Source organism: Gopherus flavomarginatus, chromosome 2 (genome assembly GCF_025201925.1).
Source record: "Gopherus flavomarginatus isolate rGopFla2 chromosome 2, rGopFla2.mat.asm, whole genome shotgun sequence".
Taxonomy (NCBI): Eukaryota; Metazoa; Chordata; order Testudines; family Testudinidae; genus Gopherus; species Gopherus flavomarginatus.
In genome coordinates, this window is record NC_066618.1 from 122754901 (window position 1) to 122776590 (window position 21690).

The following is a 21690-nucleotide window of genomic DNA, read 5'->3' on the forward strand; positions in this document are numbered from 1 at the left end:
ACACCCCACATGCCATCAGAATAGAAAATGGGCACTTATTCTCTTCCATTTTGCCATCTCCTCTTTGCTCTGTCTATGTTCCGCTGGGGAAACTTAAGAAAATTCACAACTCTGTCAGTAAGCTCAGAAAGTTTCTATTGTATCATCATTTCCATCTTTTCCAAAGAAGATTAAAAACAAAGCTGTCCTGCACACTTAGGTAAATTAAGTTTAGGTAAATTAAGCATTTGGATCTTGTGTTATTAAGAAGTTGGACCCAAGACCATTAAAAAGCACCCAGAGGTGTAGGCTGGCTGTGGGGTGCAAAGTAAAATCAAAACAATCTTTTTAACTGTATTTTGGTGACCTGAAACTCTGCATCTACCACTAGAACAGATCAAGCGTCACCTGCTATTCATGGGGAGAACTTGTATAGCATGCTGGACTTTGCAGGATTGGTTTCCCATTGCTAGGGCTCAGTTGCCCCTGGGCTCTCCTCACATTCACTTTCTTGCTCCACAGGTCAGGTGTGTGCATTCTACAAAGTGGCACCCACTCATGGAACCAAAAACCATAAAATCATAGAACTGGAAGGGACCTTGAGAGGTCATCTAGTTCAGTCCCCTGCACTCAAGGCAGGACTAAGTATTATCTAGACTATCCCTGACAGGTGTTTGTCCAACCTGCTCTTAAAAATCCCCAGTGATGGAGATTCCGCAACCTGCCTAGGCAATTTATTCCAATGCTTAATCACTCTAACAGTTAGGAAGTTTTTCCTAATGTCCAACCTAAATCGCCCTTGCTGCAATTTAAGCCCAGTGCTTCCTATCATATCCTCAGAAGTTAAGAGGAACAATTTTTCTCCCTCCTCTTTGTAATAACCTTTTATGTACTTGATAACTGTTATGTTCCCTCTCAGTCTTCTCTTCTCCAGACTAAACAAACCCAATTTTTTCAATTTTCCCTCATAAGTCATATTTTCTAGACCTTTAATCATTTTTGTTGCTCTTCTCTGGACTTTCTCCAATTCGTCCAGATCTTTTCTGAAATGTGGTGCCCAGAACTGGACACAATACTCCAGTTGAGGAATAATCAACACAGAGTAGAGCAGAAGAATAACTTCTCATGTCTTGCTTATAATACTCCTACTAATACATTCCAGAATGATGTTTGCCTTTTTTGCAACAGCGTTACCTGTTGACTCATATTTAGTTTGTAATCAGCTATGAGCCCCAGATCCCTTTATCCCTTTCTGCAGTACTCCTTCCTAGGCAGTCAGTTCCCATTCTGTATATGTGCAACTGATTGTTCCTTCCTAAATGAAGTACTTTGCATTTGTCCTTACTGAATTTCATCCTATTTACTTCAGACCATTTCTCCAATTTGTCCCGATCATTTTGAATTTTAATCCTATCCTCTTAAGCACTTGCCACTCCTCCCAGCTTGGTATTGTCTGCAAACTTTATAAGTGTACTCTGCCATTATCTAAATCACTGATGAAAATATTGAACAGAACTGGACCCAGGACTGATCTCTGTGGGACCCCACTCGTTATGCCCTTCCAGCATGACTGTGAACCACTGATAACTACTCTCTGGGAATGATTTTCCAACCAGTTATGCACTCACCTTATAGTAGCTCCATCTAGGTTGTATTTCTCTAATTTGTTTATGAGAAGGTCATGCAAGACAGTATCAAAAGTCTTACTAAAGTCAAGATATACCACATCTACCGCTTCTCCCCTATCCACAAGGCTTGTTACCCTGTCAAAGAAAGCTGTCAGGTTGGCTTGACATGATTTGTTCTTGAAAAATCCATGCTGACTGTTATTTATCACCTTATTATCCGCTAGGTGTTTGCAAATTGATTGCTTAATTATTTGCTCCATTATCTTTCTGGGTACAGAAGTTAAGCTGACTGGTCTGTAATTTCTCGGATTGTCCTTATTTCCCTTTTTATAGATGAGCACTATATTTGCCCTTTTCCAGCCTTTTGGGATGTCTCCCGTCTTCCATGACTTTTCAAAGATAATTGCTAATGGCTCAGATATCTCGTCAGTCAGCTCCTTGAGTATTCTAGGATGCATTTTATCAGGCTCTGGTGATTTGAAGACATCTAACCTAAGTACTTTCTGACTTGTTCTTTCCATATTTTAGACTCTGTTCCTACCTCATTTTCACTGGCATTTAGAAGAAGAGATACTGTTCTCAGTAGATTGAGTAGATCTTCATAATTATAGTCCATCTCTTGGGAAAATTTTGGCCAAGCTCTTAGCATCACTTCCCACGTAAGGAACAAAACTTTCCCGCTCTGGCCACACACTCATTTTTCTACTTTGAGCAGTCCCTTTCTGGCTGCAGCTCTCTCACTTAGAAATGTTCTTGGCTGGCTTTCACTGAGGCTAATGAGCCCAAGCCATCTCTGAGCTGTGTTTGTTAACTCTTGCCTCCCCAGCCTGCAGTCCTAAAGCTATTGCACTTGGGTGCACTTTCCGCTATCCCCTGACTGTTCTTGCTAATGGTAACTTCAGAAATATTCAGAACTGGAGACCCCTGCATTACTGAATGCCTATCATAAGACACTGGCTACAAATTTTGGTAAAGTGGTTGGGAAGTACTGCTGAAAAAATTGCAGCATCTGAATTCAGTGTTGTGCAGAGGTACCGTGCGGCAGACATTCTTTGCAGCCTCATAAAGGTTTCTCAAGTAGTCAGAGGGGAGGACAGGAAAGTTCTGCCGGTACACTGGAACAAGTTAAGGCTTTCAATAATGGTTAACCTGGGCTATCTGTAGATGCCTTTTGCAAAATACATTTCAATGAGCCAGTTTATTGTTTCATTTTAGTTATTATGCAAGCAGGTAACCCTCTTTGAATGGAGAGCAGGATATTAGGATATGCTCAAAGGTGAAGTAGGGTTGTCCTGTGAGCATCCTGTTATATCAAATATATTTTTAATGCACTGTTATAAGCAGTATAAGGGGGCACAGCTGTTTGGAAAGTATAAGTGAAGAAATGAAAATCTTTGTTCATTTGGATGAGCATATGGTTCTGGTAGGCACTAGAGAGGAGAGCAGGCCCATTTTTACACACTTGACCTGTATTCAGCAGCAGCAGGAGCTAAAATTAATATGGACTAGAGCAAAGCAATCTACTGGGGACTAAGGAAGTCTCTTTTGCTCTATCAAAGAGAATTCAGACACTGAAAGACCCACCCAGCCCCTTCCAGCACTGCTGATACCCTAGAGGTCCCTTTCAGTCAGGCTTCCCCAGCAGTAGTGTACTAAATTAGCAGAAAAAGATAACTGCTTTGTCAGCACCAGACTGTGAAGTAGAACAACTGGATCCTGATAACTGGTGGATAGGATACAGCTGTACAAAAAGCACTTGCTACACATTTGTGATTATTTAACTTATGTGCATCCATCATCTGAGAAAACAACTTACAAGAATGGTTTAGTCTTTCATTGATTGTGGAATTACAAATACAATTTAGTGAAAAGAAACATTACTTATGTGCCAGTTCTAGAAGGAGAATTATGGATAGCGTGTCCTGAGGTTTTAATTCTATTTGTTTTTGTTCTTCATTTTCCACAGGGTTAATAGAGAAGGCATGGCTGGTGTGCTTTTAAGCATAACTGGGAAGGTTCCAAGGCTCAGTATATGTCAACAGGTGAGTAAAAGGGTTGAGAAGAGAGAGAGGCCTAAAAATTTACATTGTAAAGGCACAGCATATCAGTGCTTGTCTACACAGCCCCACAGTGTGGGCTATCGGGGTGCAAGTTCCAGCACATAGTACAGAGTTGTGTTGTAACTGTCCTGCGTAGACTCACCCTAACACAAACTAAAGGGTTAGTCAGCATTAATGTAGTCCAGTTTAGTGCACACTGCAACTCACACCCCTGTAGTCAGCAGCATGTGGCTGTGCACACAAGCCTCTCTCATGTATTGAAGGCTTTAAAACTATATTTAAAGGTGGCAAATGCCAGGAGCTACATTTCAGGAAGTGGGGCTTTCAGTTTTGGAAAGCTTGGTATAAGAATATCCTTTGGGGGATATTATGTGGAAAAACATCTTCCTGTTACAAGTTGTCTTCTGAACTACCTTACAAAGAGCACTGAATTTTATTTACAAAGTTTTAACAGGTTTACAAATCATTGCCATCTAAATATCAGAGACAAAATGATAATCATTACAACACTGAGCTTTTGTTCAGAGAAACGATCTACATTAATACAAGCTGTCAGATCTCTCTGTATAACCAGGGGTTACCATATTCCAGAGTGAGTCTTTTATACTATGCAGGACATATTGTTTCTGGTGATTTTATCAAACTGGGTGAAACTTCTGATTATACATATTTATCAAACCAGGCTTTTCTATTAAAAATAATATTAAAAATATTTGATAGGTGTGCTGGGTTTTTTGGTTTTTTTTTTTTATTTTTTGCAGGGCAATGTACTATTGAACAAATAGTAACTAAATATCTAGGTATTTATTTGTTCTCTGTATATTTTTCTGGATAAGTAACTGGTGAATTTATTGTCACGGAAAATTAACTCCCATATTTTAGAACTATTTCTCTAGTTTTGGTCTATTTTCCTTTCTCCTATATGTTGTTTTCCCTAAAGTAGAAAAGACCTTCACTTATGCCGCTCTCACAGACCCACATCACTACTGAAAAATGACAAATATTTTAGCAAAAATACTAGCAAGTCAATTGGAGTCCATTGCCTCCATTTACATAAACCCAGATCAAACTGCATTCATTAAGGACAGACATATGTTGGACAATATTTGGAGAGCACTTGAAATCAGCCATAATTCCAAATAAAAAAAATCCATTAAGTTTTTTATCACTCAATGCAGAGAAAGCGTTTGCACTGAAAATTCTCATCAAATTTACTGTCCAATTTCACTCCAAAGTCTTTTGGTTTAACTGTTTAAGTTTAAACTTCTCCCTCATGGAATAAATATTTTGAAACATTCTTCTCTGTATGTTATTTACATTTACTGTACTCTCTGTCCAATTTTTTTTTAATCAGAGTCTGACATTTTTTCAAGAAGTATATTTATATTAGCAACTCAAACATTCTTGTTCCACTATTTCACTAAGGAAAGTAGAGTTTATCATCTGTGTTTTGACCAAACATTTTTAAAGACAGGTAACTGGGTACTGTGGGGTACACGTTTAACTGTGATAAGTTGACAACAAATGAAACAAAGTGGCCTCTAAAAGGCTCAGTCCTGCAATTGCCTACCTCTGTGTATTAATGTATACAACTAAACTATTATACAATAAGGTTTAGAAGGAATGGGCCCTAAACTCTACTGAACCAAACAAAGTACATAGGAGAGTGGAATTTCCTTCTGCTCTTCTCTCAGGAAGTCCCATTCCACTCTATCCTATTAAAAAAAAAAAAAAAAAAGAAGACTGCAAAGTCTCTCCTCAAAATCACTGAGAAAAGTATTCCATAATAACAGCTTTTAAAATTACAGAAATCCTCTCTACAGTTGTAATTTTAAATGTCCCTAAAAAGAAACCCTAAAATTACTAAGTAGTACTATCAAATTCTATTTTCTTCATTAAGGCATAATTGTACAATATTGGTCACCCTTTTAAAAAGTTTACACTGCTAGAATTTTATTTTTTTAATACTGAAGATATATTATGATCTCTATATAAACTGAGATACAAAATGAACAGCTGTAAAAACTAAGTAAAGAATTCAGCATAAAAAAACCCCACATACTAAATGATAAATGTGGTATTAACGGGTAGAACTCCTTTCCCACTAAACCACATCTATCCAGTAGAACATAAGAGTACTTAATACATAATGTATAGCTAATGTAGAGCTGTGCACATTGATTTTTTGGTTTGCAGGCATTTCCAAAAATTTTTAAAAGACATATTTTGGTTAAACAAAATGCTTTATGTGACCTGAACTGTAATTTTTGATTGAGGGTGGAGTATTTTATGATTTTTTAAATAAAAAGGAAAGAAATTATTAGAAATATTATTAGAAATTAATAGAATTAGAATAAAAAAAAAGAACATATCAACTTTCTGAATTTTGTTTGCTTTTTCCCTTCACATGTACAGTTCAGTGAAACTGACATGAAGTTGAGAAATAATTTTGTATACAAAATGTTTCAGCTGAAAATTTTCACTATAATATGGTATGTGCTTGCATATGTGTACGTGTGTGTTCTAGTTCTTGTTAGCACAAGGCTTTCGGTTAGAAAGCACAGGAATTTTTCCACTAAAAACACTGGAATGACAGACTTTTTCCCTTCACTTTGCCCATACGTAAAAAAACCATCTATATGGTAAATATTTTTTATTTTAAAAAAAATGGATTTGCATATTATCAGGGAAACTATCAAATATATTAAACAAAGGAGACAGGAAAATCACTTTCTGGCTAATCTGTTTGTTGTTGTCTCTTCTCCCATTTTTCACTAGTGGATTAAGGGATAGGCAATGTTATGATGCCACCTATTGGGAATCAGAGAGGCAAAGCATTCTGAAACCTTGTCCTTGATATAAACCCTCCAGTGAGAGAAACAGTATGCTAGATAAATAATAAAACAAGCACACAGTGGCATACCACACAGCATGGGAGTCCCGGGGGTCTGGCTGGGGACGGGGGTGTGGATAAGGGTCGGGGCAGTCAGAGGATAGGATAGGGTCCAGTCTGGGGACAAGGAACAGGGAGGCTTAGATAGGGGGTGGTGTCCTGGGGGGCAGTGAGGGGCAGGGGTTCCATGAGAGGGTAGTCAGGAGACAAGGAGCAGGGGGGTTGGGAGTTCTTAGGCGGGCAGTCACCCAGCCCTCTCCCCTGAGCCCTGACCCCCCCCACACACACACACTGCCCTCTGTCCGCACACACCCCAGACCCCTGCCCTGAGCCCTGTACCTCCCTCATACACACCCAGCCCTCTGCTTGACTCCATTTCCCCCCACCCCCCAACAACTCGAGCCCTGACTCTGGCACCCCCACACATACCCAGGCTCCCCTCTGCCCTGACACCTGCATCCTCCCACATACCCAGCTCCCAGCCCTGACTCCAGCCCTCTGCCCTCAGGGTCCCGGCCACCAGCCCTGCATGGCCTGCAGCTGGTCTGGGGTTCTGGCTGCCAGACCCTTGACAGCCGGGGTCCTGGCGGCGGGCCTCGCTCAGCCCGCTGCCGGCCTAGGTGAAGAGAACCCCAGACCAGCAGCGGGCTGAGCAGGGCGGCAGCATAAGATCAACATTTTAATTTCATTTTAAATGAAGCTTCTTAAACATTTTGAAAACCTTGTTTATTTTACAATACAACACTAGTTTAGTTATATAATATATAGACTGAGACCTTCTAAAAAAACATTAAAATGTATTACCGGCACGCGAAACATTAAATTAGAGTGAATAAATGAAGACTCAGCATACTACTTCTGAAAGGATGCTGATCCCTGACCTAGAAAGTGTATTCAGTTTGGACAGAGATGAGCAGAACAGTGGGTTTGTTCAGGTGGAATTCACTATTCACCATGGGAATGAGTTCTAGAGAACACTGAAAAAACTCTTTCCAAAACCATTTGGAGATATGGAGGAGAGATGATGGGCACTCATTTCACTCACTCATCTGGCTGAAGGTACTGCAATAAGGACAGCCCTCTGAAAGGAAAGAAATCAAAGGAATCTTCCCTAAAGCTTGATAGGGGTTCCCCATCAGAACATGCAAAATGAGGGTCAAGTCCTACTGATGAATCACTTGATGAAAATCTTAACTGTTCTTTAAGTTCCTTTTTGAATCCCAACAGAAAGAAGTCCAAGACTTTCTGCCACGAGCAAGACAGGGGAGTATTGCTCAGGGTGCCATATGAGGCCACAATATCTTCCATATACAACAGTACAAAAGGCAGAAAATTTTCTGCTGTTCACCAGTCTGTCAACTCAGTGGAGAAACCTTCTTTAAGGAAATTTATCTGCTGAACTCATACACAGCCACCCTGAAACAATGCAAAATACCAATCCCCGAGATGATCTTGGAAGCAGCCATAAAAGGACTCATTTTTAGGTTTTCAGGCCTGAAAACCTAGGAGCAGCCACAGAGAGAGCAAAATTACAATTGCTTTATTCTGCCTGACCTTCCTCAGCACCTCAAGCAGCAGGGAAAGCAGAGTAAAGCAGCATTCCTGTTCCCTGGCTCCAACTCCATATGAAGTATCACAAGAGAGAGCATAGGAGTTGGGGGTCCAAGCTTACAGCCCTGCTCCGCCTCTTTACCTTTCTCTGCCTCTATAGAGCCATACGCTCCAGAACTGGAGGTTTCCTTCTACTCCCAATTCTGGTAAATCCTTCTCTGAGGGGTATTTCTTCTGCCCCCAGCTGCCTTCTGTGCCCCACCCTGGGAGTCCCCTGCTCCTGTTCTTTCAGGTCTTGCAGGAATTTCTGCTGCTCCAGATTCGGCCTGTTGGAGACTGTGGTGGGCAGATTCCTGCACTCCAGTCAAGAAGATGTTAAAGACATTCTTTGGACACAATCAGCCTCAACATGGTGCATCTGTGAGGCCTGTTGCACCTGGAAAGCAGTGGGTCCTTAAAAGAGAGATCCAAGTCCAGTCCACGGTGGCACTCTGAAGTGAGCAGAGCTAGAACACAGAGCTCCCAGGCCCCATGGAGCAGGGGTTGTTTATCAAGGAAGATGCTGAAGACTAGATGGACCATCTTTGTTTTGTTTTCCCTTTTAGGGAACTTCAAGTAGCTCAGCTTGGGTCCTTTGGACACATGGAATTAGGAGTCCAGGCCCCCTTCACAGAGACTACTTATCTTTTGTCTTGCAGGAAACCACAGGGTGAGCCTGGACCATTTTATGGGGTTCAGGGCTATTTTTGTTTGAAATGCTTTATACCTTCCCAGAAGGGGACGTCCTCCCTCAGACAACAGCCAGAGGACCACACCTCAAACTCCAAACTGGCTCTACAGTGAGGCCAATATCCCAGAAAGGCTACCTTGGGATGAGAGAGGCGCCCGACCTCATTCCAAAGGGGCTCCCTCGAGGTACAACCTGGCACAGGGCTCTCTGGTGTTTCCCTGCCCTTATGCAATTCTAACCATCCAGCTGGAGAACTCCTGTATTCCCCATGTGAACAATGCAGTTTCTGCCTGCAGGTGACCCATTCCTCACTCCACCTTTATGCAGAGGAAGGAGTCATGACATCAGACAATGGCTGGCCCTGACTGAGAAGGTGGGATGCTTGGCCACAGGGTTTGGAAGACTGCCTTCCATCCTCTCTGTTCAATCTGAAGCAAAGCCATCAGACTTCTTCTGACCTTTTCTTTTTAACCCCCTCCTTTCTTCTTGTCCTGTCCTCTTGGTCCCTGCACTACAGAAACAGGCAGAAGGAGAGAGCAATAGTGAAAATTCCTTTTTTCCAAAGTTAGGAGGCAAAGAAAACCGTAGAAAGACACTCCAGACCTCAGCAGACTAACAGAACTCTCTGCCTCCTTGTTTCAGTAGATGTCACCATAAAACTGTCTATTACTTAAATCCACTGTCACAGGGTAAGAGGGGAAAAAATAATACATTTCTTACTTGATCCTTTTTCTTTCTCTTAGCAGCATCTCTCTGAATTCATTATGAATGGGTTAAAGCCCCCACCAGCTATGGAATTTGGAGGTGATCCAATATTGTTGCCACTGGAGGCCTCAGGACTAAGCTCCATCCTCAAATTGGGCCAGCAGAAGCGTTCTTCCACAGCTGTAGAAACACTCCAGCCTTACCTTAGTGGTAAGGCACTTTGGTATAATGTATTAAATTAACCTTAAGCCAATATATGTCTAAGCCTCCCTTTAGAGAAAAGTTTCAATTTATATTCTGCTCATTTACCAGACTACTAGGTTGAGTTGAATTCGGAGGGAAGGTGCTGACAGAAATAAAAAAAAAATTATCTGGTATGAAAAAATTCTCATTTGGCTGCACAGCTTCTCTCCTAATTCATTACTCATGGTATGTAGCGACTGGTAAATACTAGACGTAGGGAGGGAAAGGATAAGAAGAGTTTAATCATTATAGTACAGTAACTGGCAGGAATGGAAGTTCTCCCTATATAAAGCAAGAGTATTATAAAATAAGGAATTGTGTGGGAAGCAATCCAGTAGCCCCTTCTTACCAAAAGATGCCTCTGCAGAGGAATGGAAACTTACTTTGCAAATCTTCCACAGAGGAGACTCATATACTTTTCTCCCAGTGCCTAAGGGGACTGCTGTGAATTGCTTCCCAGATGTCTAGTATGCCAACTGGTGCAGAATTTTTAAGTCTTGCCTGGAGCAACCTAGAGGCTGTTGGCCTTGGCATTTCGGAGAGAATGAGATGAACAGGGTACAACTGGTTTGTGTACTCCATATGCTTGAAATATATCTTTAGAGCTCTAGGCCACAGCCTTCCATAGTAATGGGAGAACCGTTTCCCAGGAATTGTGAAAAAGAGGAACATACTTTGAAGAGAAAGATTTCTGGAGCTATAAGAATAACCCTTTCCTCAAGGCAGTGTGGTTCTTGTAGGATGTGGGAACAAATTCTAAAACTTGCCTTCCAGCGGTAATGGGCACTAGAAAGACCAGCCACATGCTTGTCTAATTTGTCACTGTGGTGAAACTTGGCATCTGATACTCAAATGGAAGTTCTGATGTGCCTGGCTATAAAATGCCACTGTGGCTGGTATTCATGTTTCTAAAGTGCCTGGTTATAGGACACAAACCAAACCTCCTGGAACAACTCTAGTATAGCTAAGATCACCAGAGCTTTGGGATTATTATAATATTTGTATTACAATAAGCTACCAGAGGTTAGGGCCCTATTAGGCTGGGTATTGAACAAACACAGATGCAGCTGCTGCCCCCAAAGAGCTTTGTTTCCCCTCACACTAGAAATGTTATTTTGACTAGATCAATGAGTGAAATATCCAGACAGAACTCAACCAGGATACCAACCTGTATCAGAAGTTACTCACAGAATCACAGAAATGTAAGGTTGAAAGGACCTCAAGAGCTCATCAAGTCCAGCCTCCTGCCCTGAGGCAGGACCATGTAAACTTAGACCATTCTTGACAGGTGTTTGCACAACTTGTTCTTAAAAGCCTGCAGTGATGGGGATTCTATATCCCTGCCTTGGAAGCCTATTCCAGAATTTCCAAGGGAGAATGGAGGATCCATGCTGAACTACACTTCTCTTCTGATACCCAGGTGGTTAGTTCTAGGTGTTCACAGTCTGAATGAAGGAATCTCTGCTTCAAGAGCTCTGGTGTTTTCGGCAGGTACGATGTGGAGTCCTTGACTATCTAGCAAGTGCAAAGTTCCTTCTGGGCCAGTGGAGGACTAGGAGAACTACAATTCTCCCTATTCCTCTTTTCCATATCCTTTACGTAAACTGTCTTGAAAGTAGCAGATTCTTCTTTACCCAGGAATTATTTCCATTGTCATGGAGAAGCTTTGACCTTTGTATACTTTCTGGTTTCAGAAAGGATATCAACACTCATGCCCCAATCATAAGCCAATCTCAACCAGGAAGTTGGAGACTTCCTCTGCAACTACCATAACACTGCTCTACAGCCAAAATGCTTCTGAAATAAATGTAGTCCAACTTTACTAATTCTGGGTCACTAAGAATGAAAATGATGCTTAAAATTGTTGATTGGCTCTAGTTTTCAAGATATGGTATTGTGTCAGTGTATACGACCCTTGACTTGGGAATGGCAGAGGACAAGTGAGTTATAAAGGGAAGGGATCTCAATTTAAACCAGAAATGACTAAAATACATCTTTGACTGGTTCTATGAATAAATCTATGACTGGGTTTGGACAGTACTTGCTTTTTAGGCAAAATAATGAATGATGCAATCTGAAGCTGGTATTGCATCATATATTATATGAATTGTATCATGTTATTCCTAGAAGTCATGGATGATGCAATCATAACGAAGCTTACATCACTCTGCTGAACAAATTGCCCTATATCAGCTCTAAAAATCATACAGTGTCGTGCTCTCTTATTTGTCAGTGTTTGATTTTGCAAAGGGACACATTCCTGTTTCGCCAAAGTGAGCAGAGATGCCTCGTACTTGTGTGAACAGTGCGGATAACTTCTGCTATGTTTGTGGAGAAGTGACTTTTGCATCACAAAAGCGCAGTATAACCACTATGGTTAAGAAAGCCTATCACCTTTCTTTTGGCTGCAAAATTGGAGATCAGGACAAGAGGTGGGCCCCACACATATGCTGCAACACTTGTGCAACAAATCTTCGCCAGTGGTTGAACAGGAAATCTATGCCTTTTGCAGTGCCAATGATTTGGAGAGAGCCAACAGATCATACCAGCAATTGTTACTTCTGCATGGTGCCTCCAGTTGGGAAAGGTGTGTCAAAGAAGAAAAAGTGGACTGTGCATTATCCAAACATTCCATCAGTTATACACCCAGTACCCCACGGAGAAGGACTGCCGATTCCTGATGCACCAGAATCATTCTCACTTGAGTCAGACGAGGAAGAGGAAGAGGATGAAACTTCTGGTCCTGAACCATCAATGTCACAGGACCCACATTTTCTCCCATCCTCCTCCTCTGAACCACACCTCATAACACAAGGTGAACTGAATGACCTTGTCAGGGATTTGGAACTAGCCAAGAGTAAGGCAGAGCTGTTGAGCTCCAGACTACAGCAGTGGAATCTCCTGGCAGGCTATCAGGGCAAATGGAGCCCATCAATGCTTGCAGACTATTGCTGGACAGTGACAAGAGATGCTCCATTTTATGAATACAAGAGACAAGCCAAGAAGCACCGAGTAGATACTGAATAGGACTAAACTATGTACACAATAGTGTTTTGCCTTTTGTTTCATAATAAATTTTATTTATATAACCCTTTTGCTGATTTTTAAAGTGTTACATAAACAGGACAGGTGAAATATTATCATGTAAAGCAACCATAAACACATGAAAAGACCTAGGTTTACAATTTATGATTAAAACTCTACTATCTACACAATATACATAGACATAAAATATAAAAACTGAAATATCTTAGAAACAGTAGCCAGTTGTTTTAATTGTCATATTTGAATTCAGCACATCAAAATACATAATAAATAGCACATTTTCTCTCTGAAGCAGACGACTTCTCAAAAATTGTAGACCAGTGTAATTGCTCATTATATGGTTTTTTACACCATATAGCTGGTACTAGTCACTGTTATGGACAGAACCCGATCCCATATGGTTATGTTTGTGGGGTTTTCTCCTTTTTGTTTTTAAAGACACACTCTGATAGAGGTGTTGAAAAACTAAAAGGATGAATACTATGAGATTTTGGAAATTTGTTTTCCAAGTATGCTTGCTGCCATAGAGAGCATGCAAAGGTCTAGAGTGAAAGTTGGGTTGGCTTTCAGCATGTTGTATGTACTTAACTTACCTTCCCACAAAGAGGCATTCAGCTGTGATCAGAGGATGACACTTCATTTTACATTGCATAAAGTGCATGATTCTATTCCTCAGAGATAATTTTTGCAGGTGCATTTTGAGAAATCCACTCAGGGGCTGAAGCTGATGCATGGCACTAGGAGATAATTGGAGATAATTGGCTACTAAGGATCCCTCAGGAAAGGTTTGTTGCAATAAAATTTTGGATCTTTGAATATCTTTATCATTGTGGTAAAATTACAGCCAGAGCCATGTCTGTTTTGAGCTCCGGATGAGCAATTCTCTGCGTTGTGATGAAAAGTTCCTCTAGATTTTGAAGAACTGCTGGCTATGAATCCTTTCCAGCAGCTGTTCATTTCGGAATGGGTCTGTTTCTCTGGGCAGAGTACTGATTGACATGTCAGTGCATGGGTACAGGTGCATAACATGCCACCTGTGCCTTGCTGTGATTACAACCAGCCACTTATGGCTCTAGGTTATGAGGGTGGATCAGAAGGAAGAATCTTGTACATGAAACGTGAACTCTTGTACACAAATGCTCTTTGTCTTTCCATAAGGAGGATTTTGGTGGTTGGAAGACAGTTTTTCTAGGTTGCTTTGTAAGTTTCTGCTCCAGATTTTCCTCTCTGCGAGGGTAACAATCCCTTGTTGGCTACTAACAACAGCGGTATCCAAGAACAGATTGCTATGCTGGCTTTGACAGTGAGGGCTGAGGCCTCTTTTCAAGCTCAGCTACTAGTTTCTCTGATTTCCCCCCCCAATAGATCTTCACCTGCAAATTTGCACAAGATATCCATTTAGGATGAACAATGGCTATTTGTAGATATAACATGGCTTCCTTGCAATGCCAAGTTAGAACCATTGCTTGTCACAAATCATATCTTGACCAAGACAGAACCCAAGATGTCCCAATCCAAGCAAAGATCACTCCTTTAGACAATGAGCCACTTATTTGCTGCACAGTAGGCTTTCCTTTCTAAATACATGAAAAACCTTTGGTTTGAAAGGCTATTGCTGAGACTTCGAAATTGCTGTGCTGTGTGCCATCTCTACTGACGTCTATGAGGTCTTTTGGAAGAAAGTCTCCTTCAGGTGGTGTGATTATGTCTTTCACTGGTACAGCTACTGCTGCACCTTTAGACTTCCAAAATGTATGAAATTTCTTTGTTTATATACAAATGCATTAGTTTAACACAGAGGTCGGCAACCTTTCAGAAGTGATGTGCTGAGTCTTCATTTATTCACTCTAATTTAAGGTTTCATGTGCCAATAATACATTTTAAAGTTTTTAGGTCTCTTTCTATAAGTCTATAATATATAACTAAATTATTGTTGTATGTAAAGTAAATAAGGTTTTTAAAATGTTTAAGAAGTTTCATTTAAAATTAAATTAAAATGCAGAGCCCCCCAGAGTGGTGGCCAGGACCCAGGCAGTGTGAGTGCCACTAAAAATCACCTCACATGCCACCTTCGGCACACATGCCATAGGCTGCCTATTCCTGGTTTAACATTTGGTTTAAATCAGATGTCCCCATTTGGATCTTATGATGCCCTCAAAGGAGGCATCAATGGTAAACCACTTATCTACTAAAGCTTGAAAGGGAAGACGTTTTATTAATATTAATGAGTTACTTGCAAGACACTGCTGTACTGTCCTGGAAAATTCCAGCAGGTGTTTTTTTATTTTTTGTGATGCACATGTGGTATTTCTTCTCCTGACTGTTTACAGGGTGAAGGTAGTACAATGTTCACTCAGGCCTGGAAACAACATAACAGAGGAGGGTATTGGTACACATACCTCAGTTGTAAAAAAGTCCATGGGAGCTGAAAGACTGTCTACCTACTTCCCCAGGGTGGCTAGCACCCTGGCAAGTGCTGTAGGAGCAACCTAGTATCACTCAGGGCTTTCTTCAGTCAGTCAGGATCATCTGATCATGAGAAGGGAATTCTCACTTACCTCCCTGTAATCCCATGAAGGTGCAGCTTTGCGGGGAGTGAAATTGGCAAGTGCCTCTGGTCTGGGCATAGACTGCCTAGTGCTCCGAAGGCCTGTGTGTGGAGCCAGCCTTGGAGCAGGGAAGAGGTGGAGAAAGGGAGGCCCCTGTCCCTGGCAGAACGAGGGCTGGCTGATGATCACAAGGCACAAATCCTATTCCACTGCTGCTTGACTCTTAGCCCCGTCCCTGGCAGAGCAAGGGTCCCTGGGCTGGGAGCCAGCCAGGCACAATTCCTGAGGCAAGGTTGCACAGGAGGGACAGTCTTCTTCACATGCCCAGACTCAGACTCAGACTCTAGGACTGGAAGGGACCTCGAGAGGTCATCGAGTCCAGTCCCCTGCCCTCATGGCAGGACCAAATACTGTCTAGACCATCCCTAATAGACATTTATCTAACCTACTCTTAAATATCTCCAGAGATCGAGATTCCACAACTTCCCTAGGCAATCTATTCCAGTGTTTAACTATCCTGACAGTTAGGAACTTTTTCCTAATGTCCAACCTAAATCTCCCTTGCTGCAGTTTAAGCCCATTGCTTCTTGATCTATCATTGGAGGCTAAGGTGAACAAGTTTTCTCCCTCCTCCTGATGACACCCTTTTAGATACCTGAAAACTGCTATCATGTCCCCTCTCAGTCTTCTCTTTTCCAAACTAAACAAACCCAATTCCTTCAGCCTTCCTTCATAGGTCATGTTCTCAAGACCTTTAATCATTCTCGTTGCTCTTCTCTGGACCCTCTCCAATTTCTCCACATCTTTCTTGAAATGCGGTGCCCAGAACTGGACACAATACTCCAGCTGAGGCCTAACCAGCGCAGAGTAGAGTGGTAGAATGACTTCTTGTGTCTTGTTTACAACACACCTGTTAATGCATCCCAGAATCACGTTTGCTTTTTTTGCAACAGTATCACACTGTTGACTCATATTAAGCTTGTGGTCCACTATGACCCCTAGATCTCTTTCTGCCATACTCCTTCCTAGACAGTCTCTTCCCATTCTGTATGTGTGAAACTGATTGTTCCTTCCTAGGTGGAGCACTTTGCATTTATCTTTATTGAACTTCGTCCTGTTTACCTCAGACCGTTTCTCCAATTTGTCCAGATCATTTTGAATTTTGACCCTGTCCTCCAAAGCAGTTGCAATCCCTCCCAGTTTGGTATCGTCCGCAAACTTAATAAGCGTACTTTCTATGCCAACATCTAAATCGTTGATGAAGATATTGAACAGAGCCGGTCCCAAAAACATGCAGCAAGGGATGGGGGGTGGTGAGCATGGTACAGAGCCTTGCGAGATGGCATCTGTGTAAGAGAAAAGCCCCAGTAAACACACTCTCAGTAGAAGAAGGTAAAGGAGAGGGGGTTAAACCCCTGATTATCACCCCACTTGCTTTTGCCTTTTGGGAATCTCCAGGTTTTGCAGCACTTATCCTAAGTATAATGAAACTCCTCAAATTTGTAGTGGGAGGAAGGGGAGCTGGGTAGGAGCCCTGCTACTTTCCCCAAGGAACAGAGGATCTTCTTCAGTATCTGGATCCTTTCAGGGTTTTTCTGCCTCCAGCCCAGCTCTTTTGTAGGACTTGCCCACTAAGCTGGCCAGATAGCTTTCTCCTTGTCCTTAGGTTCTCTTCCCAAAGCTCAGAAACCCCAAGTGGGCTTTTGTGCTTTGAGGTCATGACTTCACAGGGCAGGGCAGGGACCCGACATGCCAGTCAGACTCTTTGAGTCCCTGGCTCTGGGAACAGGCAGGGCATATTTCATTTGCTGCAGAGCCTGTAAGTGCTGCCTCACATTAGATGTAAGCTATGTGTTTGCAGGACAGCTCAGCCATGCCTGAGTGGGGACAGAAGAGGCTGGCAGGAGGGCGCTGCAGTGACAAGGTGGTTGAAACCTAATCCGGAGGAGGAGGAAACCGAAGAGAAAGATTGTAGGTCACTACTGCACAAAAATGAATAAAAATAAAAAGGCTTTAAAACAAAACAGGACAAACTGAACCATGAACTTGTTCCACCGCCAGAAGCAGAATACCTGGTGGCCTAAATTGAAGGGTGGAACTTAGTCCTGGAGGCTCCAGCAACAATAATGGACCATCTCCAGATTCCACAGGTGGAGGGCATTAACCCATGAGTAATCAATTCTGAGACAAGCTATGCAACAAAAAAGAATGATTTACCACAGAGATATCAATATTGTCAAAAGTCTTTTCTGGTGATGAGCAAAAACAATAAACTCCCAAGTACCCTGTTCTGAAGCTCACACAAGCTGATAAGGCTACCTTAAGTTGAGCTACAACTTAACATTGCACCTCTAGCAAGAGGAGGACCACACAGGGTAAAGCATGAGCAGCCTGTGCTCACCTGGAAAACTGCAGCAGTACCAGTAATCACCAAAAAAGTAGAGGACAGGAAGCCCTTTTGCCATCAAAATGTGTTGGCCTGTATCTCCTCCCTCCTTCTGTGCCAAGAACCCTTCCCACTCTAGCATAACCATCTACCTTGATTGTTCTCCGAGTGCTATCCCTGGAGAAACTAGCCAGACCCACTCACCCATAAGCTGCTACGATGTCAATGCATGGCAGTTCTCCCTCTGAACTGCACAACCATCATCCTGTTGCATAGTACAATGCTTTGTGGGGGCTCTTTAAGTGAGCCCTCTTGTCAGTGATCCCAACTTATTGCTGTGGAGGGATGTAGACCATCCCTTTTCACCAACTTCGCAAGGGGTTTGCTGTTGATGCCCCCAAGCTATTCCTAAAGTCAAACTGTGTAAAGCCTTGAAGGAGCACAGTCTGGCCTCTGCTCTATCAGTAGCTGCTGTATCTTTCTCTCCTCCCACTCTCCCTCCAACCACTATAGAAGTTCTAGGTATGGGTCAATACTGTAACTCATTTAACGTTGTCCCACTTAATGTTGTTTCAGTGTTACGTCCCTGCTCAATTAGGGAACATGGTCGTTTAAAGTAGTGCAATGCTCCCTCATAACGTCACCTGGCTGCCTCCTTGTCAGATTCTGTGGAAGAACAATGACTTTACAAGAGAGCATTGCACAAGTTTGCTTCTCTGCCTCCTCCCCAGCGCTTCTGCTTGGCGGTGCTTAGAACTTTTTGGGAGGGAGGAGGAGGAGTGGAGATGCAGCGCTTCCCTGCTCCTGCCCCTCCCTCCCATAAAGTCCTAAGAGCCGCCAAACAGAAGCACTGGGAGGGAGGGGGAGGAGGTGGAGAAGCGGAACTTGTGCAATACTCTCTTGTAAAGTCGCTGCTCTTCCACAGAATCTGACAAGGAGGCAGCCAAACGACGTTATAAGGGAGCATTGCACAACTTTAAACGAGCATGTTCCCTAATTGAGCAGGGACGTAACATTGAAACAATGTTAAGTGGGACAACGTTAAATGAAGCTGCTGCTGCTGCAAAGATGCTTCCTAGCGTCCTTGCCTGCAGCGGGCTATGCCTGGGTGGGGTAAGCCAAGGGAACTTCCCAACCACAGTGCAGTACAGTAGACAGTATAATGCCTTCTGTCTGCCCCAAAATATTTCCTTGGAACCTAACTCCCTGCATTTACATTAAATCTTATGGGACAATTGGATTCATTTAACATTGTTTCACTTAAAGTTGCACTTCTCAGGAACATAACTACAACCTTAAGTGAGGAGCTACTGTATAGCTATAAACTTCTCTTTCCTCCCATCCTCTCTCCTTACTTCACAATCCACTAAAGGCAAATTTCAAAGACGGCCATCAGCCCACTTCTCAAAATTTCATGCTGAAATTCTGAATAAAAGTACATTTCTGCACATTTTGCTTCCAAAATGACCACTGTGGGGTAAGTATAATTTCTGGAACATGAGAATGATAGAAACAAACTCTTGGAAATCTCTGTGCAAACACTGTCACTTTTACACACTCTATGTTAAACCTCCCTCTCTGTGCAGAAGATGTAAAGAGGCAAATGTAAGATAAAGCCAGTTTTTATCCTCCAACAAAATTGCTGATTGTGTCACTTACCCTAAATGAGAATTCAAGGTTTTCTCCTCCCCATACTTCCATTCCTGTGTCATAGGAGCCAAGATAGTCAAAATATTTCTTGCTGACAGCAAACAATCCACCAGCCATAGTTGGAGACCTGTGCAAGAGAAAAATAATTCTGAATTGGGTGTGGGGAGGAATCTACACACACATCTACTATTTTCTTAATTGTTCTCTAGTTACAAAGTAACAATACACATCAGATAAGTATCCTAGTGATATAATACTTAAGCTTTATTTGCTAATAAAAAAATTGTATGGCAAAAAAGTGTTTCTTAAATGCATTAAGAATGGACTTGCGAAAAAAATTCTGGGGAAGTAAACATAATATTAAGATAAACCAAGGTATATTTTAGTGTCACCACAGGACTCAGTTGCTTTGTAATGAATGAAAATACATGCCTCTTGCTTTCAACAAAATAGGGGCTTAATCTTGCTCCCACTGAAGTCAATGACAAAACTCTCAGACTTCAATGGATTAAGCCCCTAAAGTGGGTATAACCCTTGAAAGTATATGTCCCCAACTGTTTTTTTTTGTTTGTTTGTTTTTAATTTGTTGACATTGCCTAACCAATGTAATTGGAGAGGCCAAAAAGTGACATAAATAACCATTTTGACAGATTCTGAGTCAAGACGTCTGCCAGGGAAATCCAAATCTGTTGTTTCCAGTGGGGCAATGCTGACTACATAGAATTGAACGTATATGACTTTGTCTATAAATTATTTTCAACTGTGGGAAGAGTTGGCCCTTTTAAAGCATATATTGCTGTCAGGACTATATTCTTCTTGCACATCACAAATGTAATTAGGTTGTGATCACCACACCTAGGCTACTAATAAATTTTTAGCTTAGTGATCAATTCACATTAGTAAGTCAAAATGAGGTCTAACAGACAACCTGTTTAAGCAGCATGTTCTCTGCCCTGTAGCTGCATGCTGTTCCAGTGGAGCAAGGTGAGGCAGAGAAGACAGAAGAACCTCCACCAGCAGCCAGCTCTCCTGCCTCACTCCAGCACTTGTTCCTCCCCACACAGAAGCCAGTTCCCCCACCCAACACTATTGCTCCCTCAGGTAACTATATTCCCATAGCCAAGATCCATAATCCCCAGAACCTTGTATTATCTCTTAGCAGTAGCCCCACAAGCCCAAACATTTCCTATTCAGCACCCCAAAACTACCCGTTTTTTACTATGATAAAAAATAATCCTACAAACTTTTGTGGCCAAAGGATCTTGTGACTTGGTGAGCTGTGGAATATGTATGTTTAAACTATTTTTTGGGATTGTGAACCAAAATATGTTGAGAAGTCCTGCACTACTGTCTTAGTTTCCCCATCTTTAAAAAATAATGCTCTCTTATCTCTCAGAGGAGATAAATTCATTAATGTTTGTGAGGCACTCAGATATTCTGGTGACAACATCCCTAAAAAGCCTAGGAAGAAATGAATAATTCTGTATTTCACAGAATCATAGACTTTAAGGTCAGAAGGGACCATTATGATCATCTAGTCTGACCTGCACAACGCAGGCCACAGAATCTCACCCACCCACTCCTATATTAAACCTGTGTCTGAGCCACTGAAGTCCTCAAATCATGGTTTAAAGACTTCAGGGTGCAGAGAATCTTCCAGCAGGTGACCCGTGCCCCACACTGCAGATGAAGGCTTTGGAGGATAGGTTGAAAATAAAGGCAGGGGCCACTGATTAAATGATAAGGATAAAAATACTGAAAAGCTGCGTTGTTCCTGGAGCACACTATCCACTGCTGAACTGGAGTAGCCTCCAAGGTGGAGGGCAGAAGCCACCCAGCAACACATAGGATGTTATACAACTGCAGGGAACAGTGGACATTTAGTACAATTACACTGGGCAAACCTTACCTCTTCCAAAAAATGCATCATGACCTTAAATTGAGGATCTGTTTGTTGTGTGGGATGTTTGTTTAAAGTCATCATAGAATATCAGGGTTGGAAGGGACCTCAGAAGGTCATCTAGTCCAACCCCCTGCTCAAAGTAGGACCAATCCCCAGACCGATTTTTGCCCCATATCCTTAAATGGCCCCCTCAAGGATTGAACTCATAACCCTGGGTTTAGCAGACCAATGCTCACACCACTGAGCTATCCCTAAAACTTCCACACAGACTTCTAAAGCCAGATCCTCAGCTGCTGTAAAACAGTGCAGCTAACTAAAGTTAGCGGAGCTACACTAGTTTACATTAGCTGAGGATCTGGTCCAATTTA

General features: G+C 42.1%; 1 protein-coding gene across 1 annotated transcript in view; it reads right to left on the reverse strand.

The window, feature by feature from the left end:
• GALNT12 (polypeptide N-acetylgalactosaminyltransferase 12) overlaps positions 1 to 21690 on the reverse strand; it is a 101378-nt gene that overhangs the window by 41989 nt on the left and 37699 nt on the right. Inside the window, exon 5 of the mRNA XM_050938217.1 lies at positions 19429 to 19546. Coding sequence (XP_050794174.1) covers positions 19429 to 19546 — 118 coding nt within the window. The remainder of the gene's footprint in view (positions 1 to 19428; positions 19547 to 21690) is intronic.